We start from the raw sequence: 21482 nt of genomic DNA, 5'->3' as shown, positions 1-21482 counted from the left end.
CTGCATGCCGAGTCATCGATCGCGAGTTCCCGAGCGGCCTGGCTCCGCGCAGGCCGCCAGCCGCCCGCTCGCGGGGTGGGCTCTAGGGGGCGCCCTCAAAAGAGGGGCGGAGCGCTCATGTTCCAGAGACCGGCAGGCAGAGCGGCTGCCGCGGCGAGGCCTGGTCCATTACTCCGCAGCATCCCCATAGCTCCGGTAGTCGCAGTTCCGGGGCCGCCGCCGCTTGAGCGGGAGCTGCCCGACTGCTCCGTCGTCACCGTCGCCGCCTCGGGGTCCGGGCCACTGGGGCCTCTTGCCGCCGCCATGAAGCTGCGGGTCCGGCTTCAGAAGCGGACCTGGCCTCTGGAGGTGCCAGGAGCGGAGCCGACGCTGGGGCAGCTGCGCGCGTACCTGAGCCAGGCCCTGCTACCCACCTGGGGGTACAGGTACGCGCCACGGAGAGGCGGGGGCACGCCGCGGGCCCTGGAGGAGGGCCGGGTGGCGCGGGCACGCCCCGGGCCGTCACGTGTGGCCGGGCAGGGAGCGCGTTGTCACGGGGCCCGCGCCCCTGGGACTGTGACGCGAGCAGGCACTGGGGTGCAGCTCACCGGGTTCCGGCTCTGGGAGATCATGGCCCAGCGGCCCGGAGGCTCCGATCCCCTCCAGGGTGAGCCTTCGCTTCCGCTTTTGCAGTGAACGAACCCAGGCGATAGGCTAGGATGCAAAATTCTCACGCCTTTTGAAATGTAGAGTTGGAAATTATGGGCTTGTCTTGGGTTAAACCTTTCCAGGCTTTCAGCAATTTAATTAATTTTAAGTTCACCATCTCCAGCTCTCCAGCTGTCAGAGCATTTCAGTGAAAAAGTTTGGAAAGTACTGGAAGAGGTTAGAAACCCGCCCTCCATCCAAGACCACCTGTAACTTGTACCTCTGCGGTGAGGCTGCAGTAACCTCAAGACTCCGTTAAGTGCTGACTTACTAGGCGCCGCGGTGAGCACTTTGCCTTCCCCACTGCAAAGTTTTACAAAATGCAGTGTGTCGGTCTGTTTTAAATAATTTTATTTTCCCGGGGTAGATGTTGCGCCTTTTTCTTTTTAAGCTAAAAACTAAGGTAAACGTTGGCTTATGATGTCCCTGGAGAGCTTGCACTTTGGGGGCAGTGACACTGAGAGATAATGGATCAAATTGTTATTAATTTATGGGGCTGCAGGAGGCTGCTTTCTTTCCAAAAGAGATTCTGGGGACAATTATTTGGGAGTAGAAGAACAGAAGTCAGGTGGTCCTCTTCAAATACTGAGCTAGCGAATTTGAAATTTGTGCTGAGAAAAATACAAAAGATGAAGTTCCCTGGGGCTTTTTAGGTGAATTATTCAAAAGAAATCTTTCTGTTAATTAAGTGACTCCTTTCATAAGACTTTTATAAACTTACATTTTATTTTCAGTGAATTCAGTAAAATGAGGGCATATTATGAATCTCTCTTTCATTTTTCAGGTTAAGACATTATTATGTTAAAAAGTAAGCCTGTTTTCTTCCAAATTAAAAAAGTAAAAACAGGAAATGAGGATTGACATAACTCCTTTTAAACATTATATTAATTGATGTGCCTATTGTTTTTTCCTTGGTATTGAACAAAAATGAACTTCTCTTTAAAAAAATTTTTTTTAAGTATAGATTTACAATGTTGTGTTAGTTTCTGGTGTACAGCAAAGTGATTCAGTTATACATGTATATTCTTTTTCATGTTCTTTTACATTATGGTTTATTACAGGTTATAGCACCCTGTGCTATAAAGTAGGACCTTGTTTATTTTATATATAATAATTTGTATCTGCTAAAAAGTTACTTCTCTTTTTAAGGTATTTTCATACATATATGTATATATGTTTTATTATTATTATTTTTCAATTAGGCGGGACAGTCTGGAAAGGATGTGAAACCGAATATGACACTTTGTTTACCCAGGAACTCAAGTTAGTTTCTCTTTCAGGTTTGTTTTTACAGTTGAGGCTGGTTAACTGGAAGGAATGTAAGCTTCAGCTTGTGAAAGTAAATTCATTCTGAGTGTGTTCATTTTTAATAAATGGACAGTTTTAAAATGTGTCCATATGACATTATTACTTTTTAAGTGTCTTTGCTGAGCAAGTGGATCTAGGTTTGCCATAAAATAATTTTCGAAGGCCTGGAGTTTCTAGGATGGCATTCCCTGATGAAGTTCATTTTTTTTCAGTTTCCGAAAACAAGTCCATTTTTTAACCCTTCTCCTGGAAAACCATATATTACTTCAGAAATAGCTCTTCCTTTTTCCTAAAGGGAGAGGGAATGCCTACATTTTATTAAGCAGACAGTCCTTTACCTTTTTTATGAATAGATATTGAATAGACATTATACTAAATACAATGAAAAAAACAAAACTTTTGCTGTGACAAATGATCCATAAACACGTAGTTAATTTGAGGTAGGTTTTTTTTTTTCCTGTTAAAAATGGGATGGTGTTTTTCAGGGTAGTTGGCAGGTTTTCAACATTTTATCAAAACATTTGAAAACAGAAGCATGGCTACTTTTTTTCTAATAAGCAAGAGTAGTTTCTAAAACTTCAGTAATTTCTCTATCAAAGACACTTTAATTGGTAAGAAAAAATGTATTTACATGCAGAAGAAAAACATAAATGAATTATTGGGAGCACTTTTGAAAATGTAGCATTGTAAGAACAAATAAACAGAACATGATTTTCAGAGGACTTCATCCTTTGTTAACCTCTCAAAAAGTTAATGAAGTCAGCATTACTGAGTGTAAATATCTTATAAAATGTTCTACAATGGTTTGTTAATTATTCCTTACCATTATGTGATGAAATGACAGTTATTCTCTCAAGGTCAGATAATCTGTGCTGCAGAAAGAGTCAGGGTTCATTGCTTCTGACTAATTTGAACTCTTAGCTAGTTTAGCACTGGGTTTTTGGATTTGTTTTGTCTTCCATGTAAAAGACATCATAACTGGTCATCAGTAAGGAGGATGAACTTATCAGTAGGACGGATGAATTTATACCCAGCCATCTACATGCACTCATCTAACTTTTTGTGATTATGAATATTCATTTAGGACATAGGTCTAGTACTTTGGAACCGCCAAAAGCTAACTATCCTGGAAGGATATTGAAGGGTAGCCCTGATTCCAGCCTCATCTGGATTTTTCCATCTAATGTTTATGGGTTGTGTCTATTCCACAAATACTTCTTTTTGCCAGGTGCTGGAGATACAGTTTTGAATTAGACAGACAAGGTAGCCAATCTTATGAAACTTAAATTCTTGTGGTAGAGGTGGGGAAGAGAGATGATAAGCAAATAAATACGATATTTTCTAATATTGGTATTATAATGAAAATAAAACATGAGAATGGAATAGAGTGATGGAGGCTGGATGGAAGGCATCTCTGAAGAGGTGACATTTGGGTTGAGACCTGGATAGTGAGAGTCAGTCATTTAAAGGGCTTGAAGAGCAAACGCAGAGGCCCAGAGGCTGCAGTGAGGTTGATCTGTTTTTGCGGAGTGAATAGAAAGCTCATGTGAACAGAGAAGAGTGAGTGAGAGGATTGATGAGGTAGGAGAAGTAGGTAGGGGTCAAATGTTGGGCTTTGGAGGCCCTGTTAAGGATTCTATTCCAAGGTCAAATAGAAGCCATTGGAGGATTTTCAGCAAAGGAATGATGTGATATAATTTATATATTAAAAAAAACTATTTCCTTGAATCTCATTTGCCATCAATCCTAAAATGCACGTCCTTACATCACACTAAATGAAAAAATGCTGTCCATTAAAGTTGTGATATGTCATCGATTTTAAGAAGCATCCCCACATGCTTAGCATGTACGAGGCCCTGAGTTTAATGCCCAGGATGTCCTCTAAAAATAAATGATTTCCTCCCCCCGGCAAAAGTTAAAAAAAAAAAAAGAAGACTATAAAAAAAGAAGCATCCCTATTTTGAAGATGACAAAATATAAAGAACTATGTGTTTTAGACGTGATGGAAACATGGATTAACGATAGAAAATGCTAATCCTATCCCCCCCGCTAGAATCTATAACCTAGGTATTTGGTGATAAGAACAAATAATTTTGATAGTTTTTTCCAAGATTTGGCTTTCTTCTTATTTTTGTTTTGTTTTGTTTTGATTACTTAGTTCTGCTGGGTCATACAGTGTACGTTATATATGTTCCGAATGTATTATTGAGGGTAATGGTAGTAGGTAGCTCTTACTATCCTTATCCGTCTTTCTTGGCAGTTCTGATACCCGGTTTGCAATTACATTGAACAACAAGGATGCCCTCACTGGAGATGAAGAGACCTTGGCTTCATATGGGATTGTTTCTGGGGACTTGATATGTTTGGTTCTTGAAGATGCCATTCCAGCACCTAACTTACCTTCATCCACAGATTCAGAGCATTCCTCACTCCAGAATAATGACCAACCCTCTTTGGCCGCCAGCTCCAGTCAATCCAGCATACAGGATGAACAACTGAGTGATTCATTCCAAGGACAGGCAGCCAAATCTGATGTCTGCAATGATGACAGTATGGTAGGTGTTAATATCAAGACAAGAAATAGAGTAGTTGATAAATCATACTGAATAGCTCAATTGAATTCTGTGCCAGTCGGGATAATTATCATTAGTAGAATGTAGATAATATTCTTATGGAAAATTTATTTTTATTTTAATTACTTTTCTTTTCTTTTTATTGATGTATAGTTGATTACAGTTTATTACAGTATATTAGTTTTGGGTATACAGCATAGTGATTCAGTTTTTTTAATAGATTATACTCCATTTAAAGTTATTATAAAATAATGGTTATATTTCCCTATGCTGTACAATATATCCTTGCTGTTTATTTATTTTATACATAGTAGTTTTTTTAATGTTTTGAGAAGCCTCCATACTGTTTTCTGTAGTGGCTGCACTAATGTACATTCCCACCAATAGTGCACTAGGGTTCTCTTAGAAAACATTTTTTTAAACTGCTAAATGCCTGGACCAACATAGGTCTGGCATTTGAAGAATCCAGTTTTTACATATTTATTTTGTTTACACACCCACTCCTTCAGATGTATAATCCCTTGCCTTCTGTTGTTGCCTCTAACCTCATGATTCCCAGCTTTGTTTCTCTGGTCTACTCCACTCACTAAGGCTATATATAGTTCACTTATTTCCAAATGATTTGCAGGGCATTTATACCTGAATTTAAAAATTGTCACCTCAGACTCTAGATGCTAACATAAGTTTGAAAATATGTGCACTGATGGTTTCTTCTTCCTGAATCGGTGACCTTCTCTGTCAATGGCAGAGCGTAAAACCTTGGAATGATTTTTGATTCCTTATATCCAGCCCCTTAACAGGCTTTGTCCGTTTTTCCTTTCCATTTCAGGCTTCCAGTGTGTGTTTTTCAGTCTACTTTTGTGGGTTCATCTTCTCTCTGCACATTTTTGATTATGTTATTCCTCTGCTCCCTAGTAACTCTGTGTCATGGATACACCTGGGCTCATAACTTTTGAACTGAAAAAGACCAGATATCTCTAGTTCATGTCACAGAGGAGGAGAATGTTGTCTGTTCTCCTGAACCTAATTTTTAAGGCTTTCTGAAAGGTAGCCCACAACCTTTCTGGAGCTAGTTTCTGCTCTTCCCTCCTGTAAACTATCACCTCCAGTTAGACTGGACTGGACTCCTCCTCATTTTCTATCTTGCAGCAGCACATTCACCTATTCGCATGTGCACATGCACACACAACTTAGTGACTGCTTCGCTCTTTGCCCTTGCTGTTCTCCCAGCCTGGAACCCACTACCTTTCCTCCCTCTCCTGTCTACATCTCTGCCCACCTTCCAAGGCCTTGCCAACCACAGCCCAATGGTTTCCTTCAATTTCTTTTTGTTGATTATTGCCTTGTATACACTTCATTATTTATTATCCTTCCTTTTGATTTCTTGTATGGCACAAATAATCACTTTATTACTTAATATTTTCATACCAATACATATGCCATCTTGTTAGTTTTGTGTGTGTATACTTATCACTTCAACTTAATTTTTTTTGTGGGCCTTAAATATAAGTATTCACTGTGCCTATCATGTTAAGTGTAGACAGATATTAAAAAATACTTTTTAACTGATTGGTAAATTATAAAAATCATCTATGTTTAGGTTTTTAGTAATAGTATCCAGAGAGATTACATTAAAAAAGATTTTATAAACCTCAAAGTATTTTTGTGAATTTTTTTCCCCCAGGACTCATTATGTATCTCTGAGCTTCTGTCTCATAGAGGTAATCTAGGGAATGAGTAAGAGTATTTAGCCAGATATTTAAATTACATTTCTGAATTTTTTCTGCTGATAGACTCATTCAGAGATTCTGATAGAAGGACCCATTCCCTTTATTTCTGTGTACTCTTAAAATCATTAAGATGGAATTTTTCATAGGGTATATGATAGTTACTTCACTAGTTTCCTTTTGGAGAATTTTGAGACATTAATATTGACTCAAGTTAATAATTTCAGTTCTAAAAGTATGTTGTTTTGTATTCTAAGACTATAGGGTAGAAACTTTTTAGTGTGGAAACTGAGCTTGAAATCTCATAAATAATGCTTTAAGCACTTGAAACAGTATGATTTGTCAATTAGACGTAGAATGGGGCATTGGAAAAGAAAAATAGGTGGGTAATATTTGAAACAGTAGGAAAATTTTGCTCTTCTGATTAAGTGTAAATTAATTTTCTTATTTCATTATATTTGGGAATTCATCTAGTACCTGTTGAATCTTCAATGAGAAACGCATAACATGGTATCAGATCCTAATATTAGCTGTAAATTGCTTTATAGTCAACTTGTTCCACTCACTTGTAAATGACATACGACAAATGATCTATTTAGAGAGGTGGTGCTAAACTTTTTTTTTTTCATTTCCACATACATGAAGAGTATGGTAAGTATATCATATCAGGATGGCCCAGAGAATGTCAGTGGTTCTCTTCGAGTGGGTGTGAGGTTTGATAAGCTCACCAGGGGATTCTGGTATCTTCCTCCCATGTCATTATCAGTCTAGGGTAACCTTCTAATAGATTTCCCTCACATGTATTCTCTCCCACACAACTGTCAGTAAGTAGTAAATGGCCAAAAGTTAGGCACAAGAAGCAAGAGCATATATACAGGCATACCTCGTTTTACTGCACTTAGATAGTGTGTTTTTCACAAACTGAAGGTCTGTGGCAACAGTGCATTGAGCAAGTCTGTTGGTGCCATTTTTCCAAAAGCATTTGCTCGCTTCTGTCTCTGTGTCACATTTTGGTAATTCTCAGAATAGTTCAGACTTTTTCATTATTATATCTGTTATGATCCATGATTAGTGATCTTGATGTTACTACAGCAAAAAGGTTACAGCTCACTGAAGGCTCACATGTTGGTAAGCATTTCTTAGTAATAAGATATTTTAAAAATAAGGTTATATACATTGTCTAGACATGCTATTGCACACTTAATAACTACAATATAGTGTAAATATAACTTTTATATACACTGGGAAACCAAAAAATTTGTGTGACCCTGCTGTATTGCGGTATTCACTTTATTGCAGTGGTCTGGAACCCAACCTGCAATATCTCCAAGGTATGCCTGTAATTCATAATGTAGTTGGGTGTTAAGTTGTTTTAATAAATAGTTTCTCCTTGCTCAAAAATATGTCAGAGCCATGTTTTTAGATAGTGTGGATGGTCATTGGCCTCTAGGTTTTAACAAGTGAATCTGGATCTTTTCCGAATTTGGATTAATTTCCTCTGCTCCTTTTCTAATGAAAATACGAACTTAAAAAGAAGAAACATGTGCTTTGCATTAAGAGTTGAGCACATACCTAGGAAACAGTCTTTCTGAGCAAAATTAATATAGGTAACCTAGTCTTATTGAAGCAATATATGATGTCCAAACATTGGGTGGCTATAACATTTCAAATTTTTATTAGCTGGTAACATTGATTATGTTATTTAATCGGAATCAAAATTACAGCATGTATAAAAAGGCGACATCATCTGTCTTGCCTATTTTACAGAATTTTTGCATGGTGCAATTTAGGAAACACTGAAAACAAAAACACGAAATTTTAAGATATTTTCCTTCAGTTCAACAAACATTTATCGAATACTTACTGTGTGCCAGGTACTATTCTGGTGTTACAGAAATGGGTGATATGTGATCTGTTCCTTTCTAGGCCTGTGGTCATGGTAGGATATAGGCATGTAATCAGAAAATTGCAATACAGTGTAATAAAATCATCCTGCAGTAATCAAGGCCTTGGCAAAGCAGAGAGGTAGTCTGTATTACCTGGAGGGGTGGGGAATTCTAGAATGGGAAGGAAGGGACTGCAGAATTTGATACAGAGTCAGGGATCAGGTGATGAAGGGCCTTGAATGCTAAGAAGTTTAGGAGTTTGGACTTTATTTTGTAGGCCTGAATTTCTCAGCATGTCTTTTATGAAAAACTTGTCTCATGAGATTGTAAGTGTTATGGGGATACTGTGTGTTGAGGAAGGAGGAGGATAGTGTTTCTTGGTTAAATGTTATGCTCACTTAACTATTATTACTGAGCTTCTCAGAGCTTTATAATGCCAAAATGTATTTTGTGAATGTGGAGGGTGAGGTTGGGTGGCTGTAACATGAAGCATTTCCCAAACTTACTTGCTTACAGACTTCTTTTTTCCTAAGAACACTTAGGGTCACATTCCAAGGCAATGCTACTGTCTGCATTGGGGAAATACTGGCAAGTTTAAGCTGAGACATGACCAAATTCTACTGTCAAAAAATTGGCAGCAGTGGGTGGAATGTATTAGAAGTCAAGGAAGAAGAGTCAAGGGATACCTGGGGAGGCTGTTGCTGGAAATTAGGAGCTAAATGAGTCTGAAGTACCAGTGCAGTAGGGAGGGGCAGATTTTAGAGATATTTAGGAGATAGATTCAGTGGAACTTTGAGGACTGATCAGATTGAGGGTGGGGTTTTATAAGGTAGAAAGGAAAGTGGAGGATGATTTCCATGTTTTTGGCATATCAGCCAGAATTAGTGGAGATAAGGAATTCAGGATGGAGGAGCAGATTGCAGGCTCATTTGTTTAGAAGAGTTTGCTTAAAATGTGTCCTGTTTCTGAACCCAATAATGTGCTTTGGCTCTGAGCACTAATCTCAGTTCACTTTGGGATACAAAATATAGTGTGAAAAAATGAGAGTCTAATGAATTCATTACTTTTGTTATCTTTTTCAGTCAGGGCCCAGTCAGAATTTTGAAGCTGAGTCAATTCAAGATGTTGTGGATATGGAAGAGGGCACAGGTTTCTATCCCTCAGAACCAATGCTCTGCAGCGAAGCGGTGGAAGGGCAAGTGCCACATTCATTAGAGACCCTGTATCAGTCAGCTGACTGCTCCAACCCCAGTGATGCCCTGATAGTATCGATACATCTTCTCATGTTGGAGTCGGGTTACATACCTCAGGTAAGAGTACAGGCAGAAAACAGACATGTTAGGGTTTAAGTTTCCCATTAGAAAAGAGGTGGTGCTCTAGACTTCTTTATTAAATGTATCTGGGTGTTAATGTAAAGTGCCGAACACAGTGATGGGCATACAATAGGCAGCCAGTAACTGTTCCCTTCCCTCTTTTTCTTCTTTTTTTCTCCTTCATTTCCTTGTCATTTTTAGTTAGTACTATAGAATTAATGACAAGTATGGTTTTTAAAGAACCCAAAAGATTACATATACTAATACGTAGATAAAATGTTCTCAGTGGGTGTGGATTAGGCATGACTAGACAGAGGACTCACTAGGTTATTTTTGTTGTTGTTGTTGTTAATAGCTCTATGAGCCAGTAACTTAATAGGATTCCGTTAGAAAGAGGGACCTTGTTCTTATGCTGTAGTTGCTTACCTTCATTTGTTCGTTCTTTCATTCATTCCTTATCCACTTGATAAATGTCTGCCAGTGGCAGGTACAGTGCTTTGCCTCTGCTCTTAGGTAGCTTACAGTCTGAGTCAGACAGAGAGACAAGTATATAAACCATTATACTGTATTGGCTAAATTGTAGGGGGAACAAATACAATTATAGGATGCCAAAGATTCACAGAGGAGAACATTTAGAAGTTTTAAAAACTTTAACATACATAAGCATACCTGGGGATCTTACTAAAATGTAGATTTTGTTTTAGTAAGTCTGGGGTGCAGCCTGAGATATTATGTGAGCATATTCCCACATAATAACAATGCTGCTGGTTTGTGGGCCACGCTATGGGTAACAAAGACGTAGATTCAGTGATCATTAAATATGTTCACCATGCCATGCACTGAGTCAGGAATTAGAATATAAAGACATTGGGACAGTCCTTGTCCTCAAGGAGTCCATAAGTAGGGCAAAGAAACAAATACAAGGAAAATATATATTATTATAATGTATTATGATAAATAACATCATAGAAGTATGTGGCGATAGAAATACAAACAGAATGTTAGAGGGTAAAATAGAGGGAATGACAAATAGGATTTTTTTTTTGAAAAAGGCTTCACAAAGGAAGTGGTATTTGAGCTGGGGTCTTGAATAATGATACGGCTTTGCTAGGCAGAGAGAGAAATCTTTGATGAGAGAAATCAGTCCCTATCTCTGTTGTTATCTATTTACACAAAAATGTTGATGGTGGATAATGTATTGTGACATTGTTTTCTATCAAAGTTTTATTACTAGAAATATTAATGATTTGGTAAATTTTATTACCGGGACTGTATGGAATGCTTATTTGTAGACAGGTTAGAGGCCTCTTGGGTTTTTATTCTTTTTGAGAGTAACACCTTTCTTCATTATTTGTTTCCATTTCATTTCATTCCCAGGGGACTGAAGCCAAAGCTGTGTCCATGCCAGAGAACTGGAGGTCGGGGGGCGTGTATAAGCTGCAGTACACACATCCTCTCTGTGAGGGCGGCTCTGCTGCTCTCACCTGTGTGCCTTTGGGAAATCTCATCGTCATAAATGGTAATGGGACGGCATGGTTTATGAATACTTACAAGTTTCTTTCCAGACATTTTATAGCCACTTCAGTGATTGGCTATCATGATATAGTTATGAGTCTTTCTCAACTTTGTTTAATCCTGGGACCACTGATAACATGGGTCTGAAAGGTTGTAGAATGCAAGGCAGATGTTTAGGCTAGCATCCTTCACTCTTGGGACTTTTGCTTTCTTAACCTTGTAATTTTTGTTCTGGGGGAGTTAGTGATAAATAGGAGTGAGATGAGTTTATTACATATGAACTCTTTGAAGAGTACTTTTTCTTTATGCTGGTGGATGGCTTTTTAATTTTTGTTTTACTAACCCAGGTTTTGAACTGAGAGATGGTGAGAGGTGAGATTGAGCTGGGGTCACTTTTTATCTAGGTTGGCATCTCTGAACACAAATACTTGTTAGGGTTCTGAGGTCTCGGTATGTGTGTTTTATCCCTACTTCTCCACACCCTCAAGAGTCACTCTGAATGGAATTTCTTTTTCTAGTTCTCTTTCATACTAGAAATGTCAAGGGATACGAATACATTCCATTTTTGTATTTCATTTTAGGTCAGATGGCCACACAGAGATCTATACCAACTACCAGTGATCTGTGGAATAGTTCAGTCACACATTCTGGAGATCCATTTTGAGTGACTAGACTCTTTCATTTTTGTTCTGTTTTGATTTTTGAGGTTTACCCTTTTAGCTAGGTAAGATAGTATGGTAAGATTGGAATGACTTCATTTTTTATTTTTCATTGATGCTCATCTTTTGTACCACAAAGACAGGTGCTTTGATGTGCCTTAGCTTAGTGTTTTAAGATGTTCTTCAGCTACTAGTTTCTGCTGAGATGGAAGCAAAGAGGAGGCTTAATAGAACCCCTATTGCTACTTAAACCTTGAACAGCAACATGTTTGTTTTGTTTAGTGAGATCCCTAGTAAGATTTTGTTGGAAAATGTTTTTTCTGTTAAAATTTATTTGGAAGCCACTGACTTATACTGCCTTGATCTTTGAAATAAAATAGTTCTAGGTCCCTTTTTATGTAATTTCTTCTATTTCTTTGTAATCACTAGATTCTTTGAAATGTTATTTAAGAGCCTCAAAATTTTAGCTTTAACAGCTTTGGTGGTATTCCACATTGGTCAGTTTGTGACTATTTGATGGCACTGGGACCCAGCAGTGTCTCTTCAACAATTCATCACAATTAGCAAATGTAACTTTAGTTGGGCATTCTTACTCACAGAGAGTCAGCAGTTTCTGCCTTCATCTAATATTCTGCTACATCACATCATAACTTGCATGGTTGAAGTTACCGAATAATAAATGTGAGGTTGTAATTTTGGCTTCAGTTTCTTATAAAGGCACTTTAACAGCATGTGTATCCTAACCTTTATTTACTAGTTTTAAGATACTTAACATAGAGAATAGCTGCTGAATGTCTTAGTTTTTGATGTTTTGTTCTTCACTAATTCTTGGCAAATCAGCTACTTGTGGACTTGGGTGGCAGACAGCTATTTCAGGCTTAGTTCTTTGAAAAGGAGCAGTGTGTCCTTAAATCTTTCCTTCACCCAAGACATGTGCACAGGCACATCACAGGCTCTTTCATGGAGTGAGATGAAGTGTGCCTTTGTATATATGATTAAAAATGAACCCCCTGGCAATGTCAAGAATATTAGTCCTTTGGGTCTAGAGAGAGATGATACTGTGAAAACTGGAAGGATTCTTTTAATAAACAAGGGAAGACTCTTTGCCAAGGGTTAAATAAAAAGTGGAGTTTTTAGTGACCTCATTAGAAATAATGACTGCACTGTGTTTAACTGTCTCCCTTTAACCTTGTTGCATATCTTTCAACTACTAATAAACTGCTGTTGGTAATAGTTAGTGGATTTCATATAAAGGTGCTTACTGTAGTTTTTAAAAGTGGTGTTTTAGAGTGATTTGATTTAATGAGATGCAGGTTTGCACTTTGGATTTTGCCGTGAGGAAAAGAAATAAGCATAGAGCAGTTTGTTTGTATAATGTGTCCTTCATGTATATTGGGGGCAAGGGAATGCAAGTCCATACTAAAAACTGAAGGCAGTTGATGAAATTACAAAGCTTTTTCATCATCTTTCTTTTGCTTATTTACAGCTACACTAAAAATCAACAGTGAGATTAGAAGTGTGAAAAGACTGCAGCTGCTGCCAGAATCTTTTATTTGCAAAGAGGAATCAGGTACTATAACCATGATTTAACTTTTGGGATGAAGCTTTGAGAGGTACACTTTAAAAAAAAAACAGGAAGGTAATGTTCAAAAGACTTACAGTTTCTGAATGAGATTAAAGAAGTTCAAGATAATGTTACAGAATTTTGGTTTTCCTGTTCTTCTGAGGGTCTTGGAATGCTAAATTATATTTATATTGCCATTATATGATAGTATGTAATGCTTCACATACCATTGATGGTTCATAATTTCTGAATTAATCTTTGTGGATTTTTCTAGCATTGTATTTAACCAGTATGGAGAGGATCTGTGTTTGTGGAAACCACACAATACAATTTCATTATTGAAAAATATTGAAGGAAAAACTACACTCAAAATGTTTGCTTAAACTTATATAAACTTGGTTGTTATTTGATACATTGGTATCAAAGATTGAAACTTTACCAAAGTTTTCATTCTAGGCATGGTTTTGCTATATTCTATGAAATTAATAGATGTAAAGAAGACAAAATTTCTTTTTTCTTTTTCAGTTAATCCCAAAGGCAGGTAGGTAGTTGAAAGAGAAGAGATGGGATGGAGAGGGAATTAACTTCTTTCAAGTGCTTGTTTTTTGCTGGACATGTGCCTTTACTGATGTTACTCCATTTTATTCTCATAGTAAACTTAAAATACAGATAGGGAGTGGTGTGGTTTATATAGTGGGGTGATGGAATTTACACCAGTGTCTTTTAAGAGAACGCTACCTAGATCTAGATCTTTGCCTTTGGAAGCCTAGAGGTTTATTCTTGTTAGCTCCCAGGGGAGATCAGGCCCCGATAGACGAATTTATATAAACTAAAACTGATAGGAAAAGGAGACATCAGAGTGCATATTAATAAAAGTCTCTGAATATTTAATGTCATACTAGACCAGTGTTTCTCAACGCTTTTTTCATTATCAGTCCCTTAAGGAGACTTTCAACACATTTCTCCCCCCTAAATCATTCTCCCTATGAAATTTTAATTCCATGGATATACTGTATAGTTTTTTTATACTGTGGCCCTTTGGAGGGTTACAAACCAGTGTAATAGCTAGGATTTTTGCTCTGTTGGGGACAGTATTGCTTCTGTTGAGAATGTCTGAACTAGATTGATAAATCTGTAAAGATGGTCTTACCATTAACACCAGAAAAACTTGAAATTCCTTGGCTAAAAAACTGTATATTCATCTCTATATTAGGGAGGACCTTGCTATCGGGAGTAGATACACTCTACATTCTACGCAGTAGAGGTTATCATGCCCATTTTGTAGATCAGGAAACAGGTCTAGAGAAAGTTAAATTACTTCAAGGTCACAGAGCTAATAAACGGTGTAGTTTATGATTAGAATAGACTTTACTCCTGAGCCTTTTTTCAAGAACAACTTTTATAGGACTGTAGCTCAGATGATCTGGTTTCTGTTAAATAAGGAAAAAGGAAATGAAAGGGGAGGAAGAAAGTTAATACTGTTAGATTATAAGCTTATGGATTATATTAATTGACTGTTTTCAATATGTACTTTTTATATTGGGTAGGAATATGCTGCTCATTTGACAAGACATCTTAATCAGTTTTTATTGTGGCTCATAGTATAGTACCTGGTATATACTAGGCACTGTTATTTACCCTTTTATTTGTAAGTTCCTAATTACTTCTATAATAGGTCCATGAAGGGGAAAAAATTGTTTAAAGATGTTTCAGTTTTCAGAGTCACACACTGTATACTTCTTCTAATCGAGACTTTGGTTCGTTTCGTGTATGTAGGAATTATGTGTGAAAACTTACCACTTTGATTTGGTTTGGCAGAAGCAGAGGACACCATTTCGTTTTTCCACTTGATTTTGTGTTTTGATTTTTCATTTCAAAAAATATCCTAGGGGAAAATGTAGCCAAGATATACAAAGATCTTCAGAAGCTCTCTCGCCTCTTCAAAGACCAGCTGGTGTATCCTCTTCTGGCTTTTACCCGACAAGGTGAGAAATGATAAATCATCACAGGTTGAATGGCTAGAAAGAATAGTAAGTTTACACATGTTTAAGTATGAGATATGACTCTTCCCTTTTTTCTCCTCCTCTAGACTGATAAATCTGTCAAAATTTTGCTCTTTTAAGACTAAGCTTAAATGTTAATTCCTTAACTGCTATACATTTCCTGTTTTATTTCCACTGCATTTTGCACATATCTTTATTGTAGCCCTTCTTCCAGTGTATCATAATTGTTGATATGATTTCTTTCCACCTAAGTTTGTGAATACCTTGAAAACAGGAAATATGTCATTTTGTATTCTCATGGCCTAGCACAGGGTCTGGCCCATAATAGGTGTTCAGTAAATACATATATAAATAATGTATAGCTTGTAAATTGGGTCTTTTTAAAAAAAACTATTTATTGGGACTCTTCTAGGTACTTGGGATATTTCACATGCATTCTTATTTAATGCTAACAACTTTGAAGTAGATTTTATTCTCATTTTATAGGTGATGAAACTGTAATTCAGTGAGGTTTATAATTAACTCAATGTCCTTGTATTAGTCAGCTTTCTCTTATGTTGTAGTAAAAAATATTTTCAAATCCCCATGGCTTAAAGTATCTCTCACTCATTACATGTTGTGTGTGGGTTAGCTCTAGCTGAAGGAGTAGTGAGTAGTCCTGACCCAGGACTTGCACTTCTTGTGGCACAGGGAAAAGAGGGCCAGTGGCCTAACCTTGTGTTGGTTATTAAAGTTTTTGTTCAGAAATGATGTACCACTTCCACTCATACTTCATTGGACAAAGTAAGTCAAAATGGCCAAACCTAATCGTAGTGGGACGGGGAAGTCTAACTATAGGGTAGAAAATGATACAGTAGAATCATAATCTACCACAGTCTTTTAGCTGGTAAATAATTTCAGATTTATGCAGATAGATATGTGGCTTTTATCTGCTATCTGTATGTAGAAAAATAATTTTTTTAGGTCTCAAGTTACATGGTACAAGGCTATTGTAACTGTAGTTTTCTTTGGTTGGTGGTGAGGGAAGAAAATAATGTGAATTTTAAAACCCCTTGTTGGATTTTGGTTATAGCTTTGCTAGTAGAAAATAGTATCCCATATGTTCAAAGGAGCTAATAATCAAAAAATAATTTTCATTTGACTTTGGAAAAAATTATTCTTTTCCTTTTATGGTTTTGCTTCTGAATTTATCTACCCCCCCCCTTTTTTCAGCTTACTAGACATCAAATAATAGTAATCTAACACTTGAGTGCTTATTATGTACCAAATATTATTCTAAGCACTCTACATGTATTTATATGTTTAATTCTCAACTCAGTGAGGTGGGTAATATTAACCTATTTTATAGATGAGAAAATTGAGTTAGAATTTAAATAACGTATCCATAGGCACACAGCTAATAAGTGGCAGCATTAGGAACCAAATATAAAAGCCAATGAATTAACCATTTTCTGTAGTTGAATAGAGAATTTTTTGTTGCACTGAATATTGCTTGAAACAAAACAGTCCATTGGCTAGTATTTAGAAATTGTCATAGCTATTTGTTTGATTTGTATTAAGAAGTAATTTGTCTCTCTACTAAAACATAAAGGGAATTGGGGGCTTAGAGTTAGTAGTAGTAATATAGTCAACCTGGGGATAAAATTCTGTTATAGATGACATACTTAGATAATTGAGAATACCATCTAATTTATCATCTCTCTAGAAAGTTGGCAACTTTGGTTTGAATATGTGGGGAAAAGAGGATGTTCTCTACTTAGTGATACCTATTCTTTTTTTCCTTTTAGCACTGAACCTACCAGATGTATTTGGGTTGGTAGTCCTCCCACTGGAGCTGAAACTAAGGATCTTCCGACTTTTGGATGTTCGTTCTGTCCTTTCTTTGTCTGCAGTTTGTCACGATCTCTTCATTGCCTCAAATGACCAACTTCTGTGGAGGTGTTTATATCTGCGGGATTTTCGAGGTGATTTCCATGATAACATGTTAACAAGAAAAGGGTTCTTTCTTACTGAGGTCTTAATTACCCAGCTTCCCAGAAGTTTTAAGTTGTGGGCTCTTTTTTTTTTAAGAGTAGGAACTAATCATAACATAGCCTTATTGTAAAGGGATTCCAAGCTTTATATACCTTTGCCTGTGTCCTGAAAACTCTCCCCATTCAGTTTTGTGTTCTCTCCAATACAAATAGCGCATTAGACCAAGTAGACTATTTCAGGATAGGAAATGGAAGTAAGACAGGCTTAATGCTGGATGAGTAAAGCATTTTTAAATCTTTATTTTTTATTTTTTCTTTGTAGATGGTACCGTCAGAGGTCGAGACACAGACTGGAAAGAAGTAAGTATTTTTAAATATCAGGGCCAATGCTCATAGCACAGAAATAACTAGTGAATTAATACGTGAAGGGCATATTTTCCACTTTTATTATGATATAATACAATCAAATTTATTGCTAATTTTTCAGTAAATGAAAATGTTTTCAACTTTTACCTTGATAGTAAAATAAATAGTCCTTATCTTCTTGTAATTACACAGGAAAAAAATCTTAACACAATGATGATTTTTACCTTTGCTTAATGTAAAATATTCTTCCTTCTTCTATTGTAAAAAAAAAAAAGAGTTGTTTTTGTGCTGGAGTAGTCTTCATCTGTTTAGCTAGTTAAAATAGTATGCTATGAAAAGAATAAGTAACGTTTTATTTGCAGATGCCTACTATAAAAGACATTGAGAGGACTGAGAAACTTGGGATGAAGGACTAGAGATAAATTTCAGTGAGAGTCCTCAGATATGTACAAAATACATAGTACTGTTCTTTAGGAATATGTTCCATCCTCTAAAACAGTCATCTTTTTGTGTTGTTATTTAAATTGTGATCTATTAGGGACATAATTTAGGTGAGAAAGTGAACTTAAGTGCTGACCGCCCCTCCTACCCCCCCCCACCAGTACCTTAACTTTTTCTATTTTGTGGCATGATATTTTCAACAAATATTTAAATTTTCTACTTTCAAAAAAGGCTGACTTAAAATTGCATATCAGCTTGAGAGCTCTAGAATGCAGTCTTGAGAGTATATGTCACTCAGTTATCCCTCTATTGGATGTATTGTTACTCCAAGTTGTCACAATTGCTCAGTTGCAGTGTGGTTAGAGAATATAGTTCATTTGGCGTTGTATTCACAGCTACTACCTTATTCATGAAGATAGAAACTGGTAAGAGTTCTCTTCTGTGCATTGGTTTCTTTGCCTCCATAGTGTGGGAAAAGTATAGATAGATCTATACAATGAAAGCAAATTGGAACTTGGGGGAAACAGCCAACTCACTTACCATATCTTGTTCTTGTTTTTCTATAGCTGTACAGGAAGAGGCACAAACAAAGAAAAGAAGCTCAGAGAGGGCGGCATGTGATGTTCCTGCCATCGTCACCCCACCCCATTCCATTCTATCCCAACCCATTGCACCCCAGGCCTTTTCCTCCTAGTTCTCTCCTTCCTCCAGGAATTATTGGTGGTGAATATGATGAAAGACTAACACTTCCCTATGTTGGGGACCCAATCAATTCACTCATCCCTGGGCCTGGGGAGACACCCAGCCAGTTCCCTCCACTCAGACCACGTTTTGATCCAATTGGCCCACTTCCAGGACCTAATCCCATCTTGCCAGGGCGAGGTGGCCCCAATGACAGATTTCCCTTAAGACCCAGCAGGGGTCGGCCAACTGACAACCGGCTGCCATTCATGTGACTGATTTGTAATCTCACTCTGGAGCTTGTTCTGGTTTTTAAAAAAAACTACAGGTGTCATCTTGTTGGGGTGTTGATCTCTAGTGTTTTCTGATTGTGGTGGTGAGAAATGCACTCACAGAAGCCTTTTGGTAGATATATTTAAAGCTCCAGGGGTGACATGGCCCAAAGGGCATGACAGGGTTGGCCCTGGGAATAACAGGTTACTGTCATCTCTCTTCTGAATTTCCCTCTAGAATGAAGGTTGTTCACTGATAGTGTTCTACACCAGAATAAAAAAAAAATCAAGTGTAAATTACATAGCAGCCTTGACTTTTATTACAGAAAGATAAATATAAATATTCAGAACAGCTTTACAACATTACTTGGACATTTCAAAATGATGAGAACCTATTCATTGTCATCAGATGGTTGCAAGAGATTATCTGTATTTTGCAGTGGCATCCTTTCTTCAAATGAAATCGTTTGCAGACTTGATTTATAAAATGGATAAAAGCAGAGCTAGTTTGGCTGAGCTGAACTTGGGGTGAGAGCTTTGGACACTCACCAGCAATTGAATCCACCTCCTCTTTCTCTCTGCAGCTGTTCTTAGGCTCCAGGCTGAAACTTCTGTGCTCTGAAGTGATGCTGTTTGGCTGCCATTGGGTTGTTAGGGACTCTTGTTTCTGACTTCTTCTGGAGTGGAGTTATGGGTTTTTTCCCCTTGTGTTTTGAATACTTGGTGCCTAATTTGTAATCTGAGTAGATGACATCTTTTAACAACAAAGTTAAACTGCTTTGGTGCTGCCAGATACTTGTTCTTCAAAGATAGCCTCGTTATTTGAAGAACATTTTGCTTTTAAGACTTAAAATACACAAAGTTCAAGTTTTATTTTTCCTACAATAAGAAAAAGGCCAAACACAGATGTCTTAGCATAATGCAAACAACCATAGAAACATGCTATAGTGACAAATTAAAATCTGAATCACAACACAGGAATAAAACACTCAGTATCTGCAGAAAATATTTAGTAATATTGCCAATATCTTCCTGCTTTTAAAAAAATCTGTTTTGCATATAAGGAAATGGCTTGGAATGTTATGTGCTGCAAGAATATTTAGAGTCCTACATACATGTGATTTTTTTTTTTTGCTACACATCATAGTCTTTTTTTATTTTTTCCATCACAGTGAAGAAAATTCAGTCAATAATTTATTTTCCAGAGGCCATGTCACCTTTATTAGCTTAATGTATAGGTAGAGTACTGGGGCTGTTAACATTTTTTTCTGTGGTATTTTGTAATGTCTGAGCTATAGGACAGCTTTTTGAAAAGTGTTCACCAGAGGCCACATGGCATTAACTGGGTCTGGGTTGAAAGAGTCACCCTGAAACTTTGATGGGTCCAAAACATCCTGGTTCACCAGTACACCTCGTTGTGGCCGTGTAATGTTAGGTTGTGCTGTGTGTATGTGGCTGTGTGTGTAGTGGGAATGGAAGGACATAGTGATGACCAGAAGCACCATATACTATTAAACAGTAGTTTTCAAAATGCAGTCATTTTTGAGTGGTCCTTGAGAGGTCTGTGAATGGTGCTGGTGTCTTGCAGATACAGGTGCTACTTTCTGACCTCACCTCAGACTTACTAGCCTTTGTGACAAATCTTAGTTCAGGATACCAGCAGTGTGTCATATACCTAAATTTGCAGTCCTCTTGCAATAGTTTACTCTGAATTCTTAAAACTACCGTCAAAGCTTTCCTCTGGAATAACTTAATTTATAGTTAGAAGCTTGTAAAATGTACATTCTTTTCATTAGACAGACTATTGAGCTTTAATATGTGCTGGTGTATAATGAGAATGAACTCATGGTTTGGTCGTAGCCTGTTCACTGCATGACATCCTGACATCACTTTGTACTGTGACGGAAGATAGAGTGCCGTGGTGACCATGTTAATAAGATGCAGCTCCACATCACTAGCTTGTAACCTTAATGCCTTCGTCTGGCTCTTATTTTCCCCTTTCATTATTTTTGTTAACAGAACTTGTTGTCCCCCTGCCCCCCACCATTTATAAATGAAAGCTATGGTTTGGCATGACTGGAAATCAAATCATGAGAAGTGTCCTCTCTTTCCAATGTAAGATTTTGTGATTCTCTAGGTACAAGCAGTTGAATTCTGTCCCCTCTCGCTTAGCTCTAATTCCTGAGATCACTGCTTAGCTTAATAGCTCTAATTCCTACACTTTCCCTTTGCTCCCTATACTTGGCGCCCCAAGCCAAGGCTTGTCTTTTTCCTACCTTGGGCTGTAGCTGCCAAAATACAGAGCCTCAGGGAGGAGCCAGGCAGGTCCCAGTTTGCTGCTGTGCTGTAAGCATGGTTAATACCTTTGGGCAACTTTCTGTTGACTGCAGAAGATGTGGAGTGGATAAAATTATTGGGAAGTAGTAGGTAGGTGACATGACATAAGGTTTAATCTTAACTAACTTAAATGTCTCTCCTGGGATTACCCAATAGGTTATAGCACCTAACTTTCTG

At 37.6% G+C, this 21482-nt stretch overlaps 1 protein-coding gene across 2 annotated transcripts; it reads left to right on the top strand.

Moving 5' to 3' along the window:
- On the top strand, positions 1-19268 carry FBXO7 (F-box protein 7). Of its 2 annotated transcripts, none has more exons than XM_032493377.1 (9): positions 1-425; positions 4256-4550; positions 9264-9491; positions 10872-11013; positions 13155-13238; positions 15122-15217; positions 17023-17199; positions 17531-17568; positions 18582-19268. In XM_032493377.1, the coding sequence occupies exons 1-9, from the start codon at positions 118-120 to the stop codon at positions 18969-18971; spliced, it is 1758 nt and encodes a 585-aa protein (XP_032349268.1). In that variant the 5' UTR covers positions 1-117; the 3' UTR covers positions 18972-19268. The 2 variants fall into 2 exon arrangements, with proteins under 2 accessions (XP_032349268.1, XP_014418948.1); XM_014563462.2 differs by lacking the exon at positions 1-425 and adding an exon at positions 511-646 and having other exon boundaries at positions 4408-4550.
- Positions 19269-21482: the final 2214 nt, after the last annotated feature.

This window comes from Camelus ferus, chromosome 12, assembly GCF_009834535.1.
Source record: "Camelus ferus isolate YT-003-E chromosome 12, BCGSAC_Cfer_1.0, whole genome shotgun sequence".
NCBI classification, from domain to species: Eukaryota; Metazoa; Chordata; class Mammalia; order Artiodactyla; family Camelidae; genus Camelus; species Camelus ferus.
This window is presented reverse-complemented; position numbering and strand designations above follow the sequence as displayed.

Coding starts and splice junctions, on each gene's coding strand:
- FBXO7 (XM_032493377.1), top strand. CDS start 118: ATGTTCCAGAGACCGGCAGGCAGAGCGGCTGCCGCGGCGAGGCCTGGT. Junction 9,492..10,871: donor AGTCGGGTTACATACCTCAG/GTAAGAGTACAG, acceptor TTTCATTCCCAG/GGGACTGAAGCCAAAGCTGT. Junction 17,200..17,530: donor ATATCTGCGGGATTTTCGAG/GTGATTTCCATG, acceptor TTTTCTTTGTAG/ATGGTACCGTCAGAGGTCGA.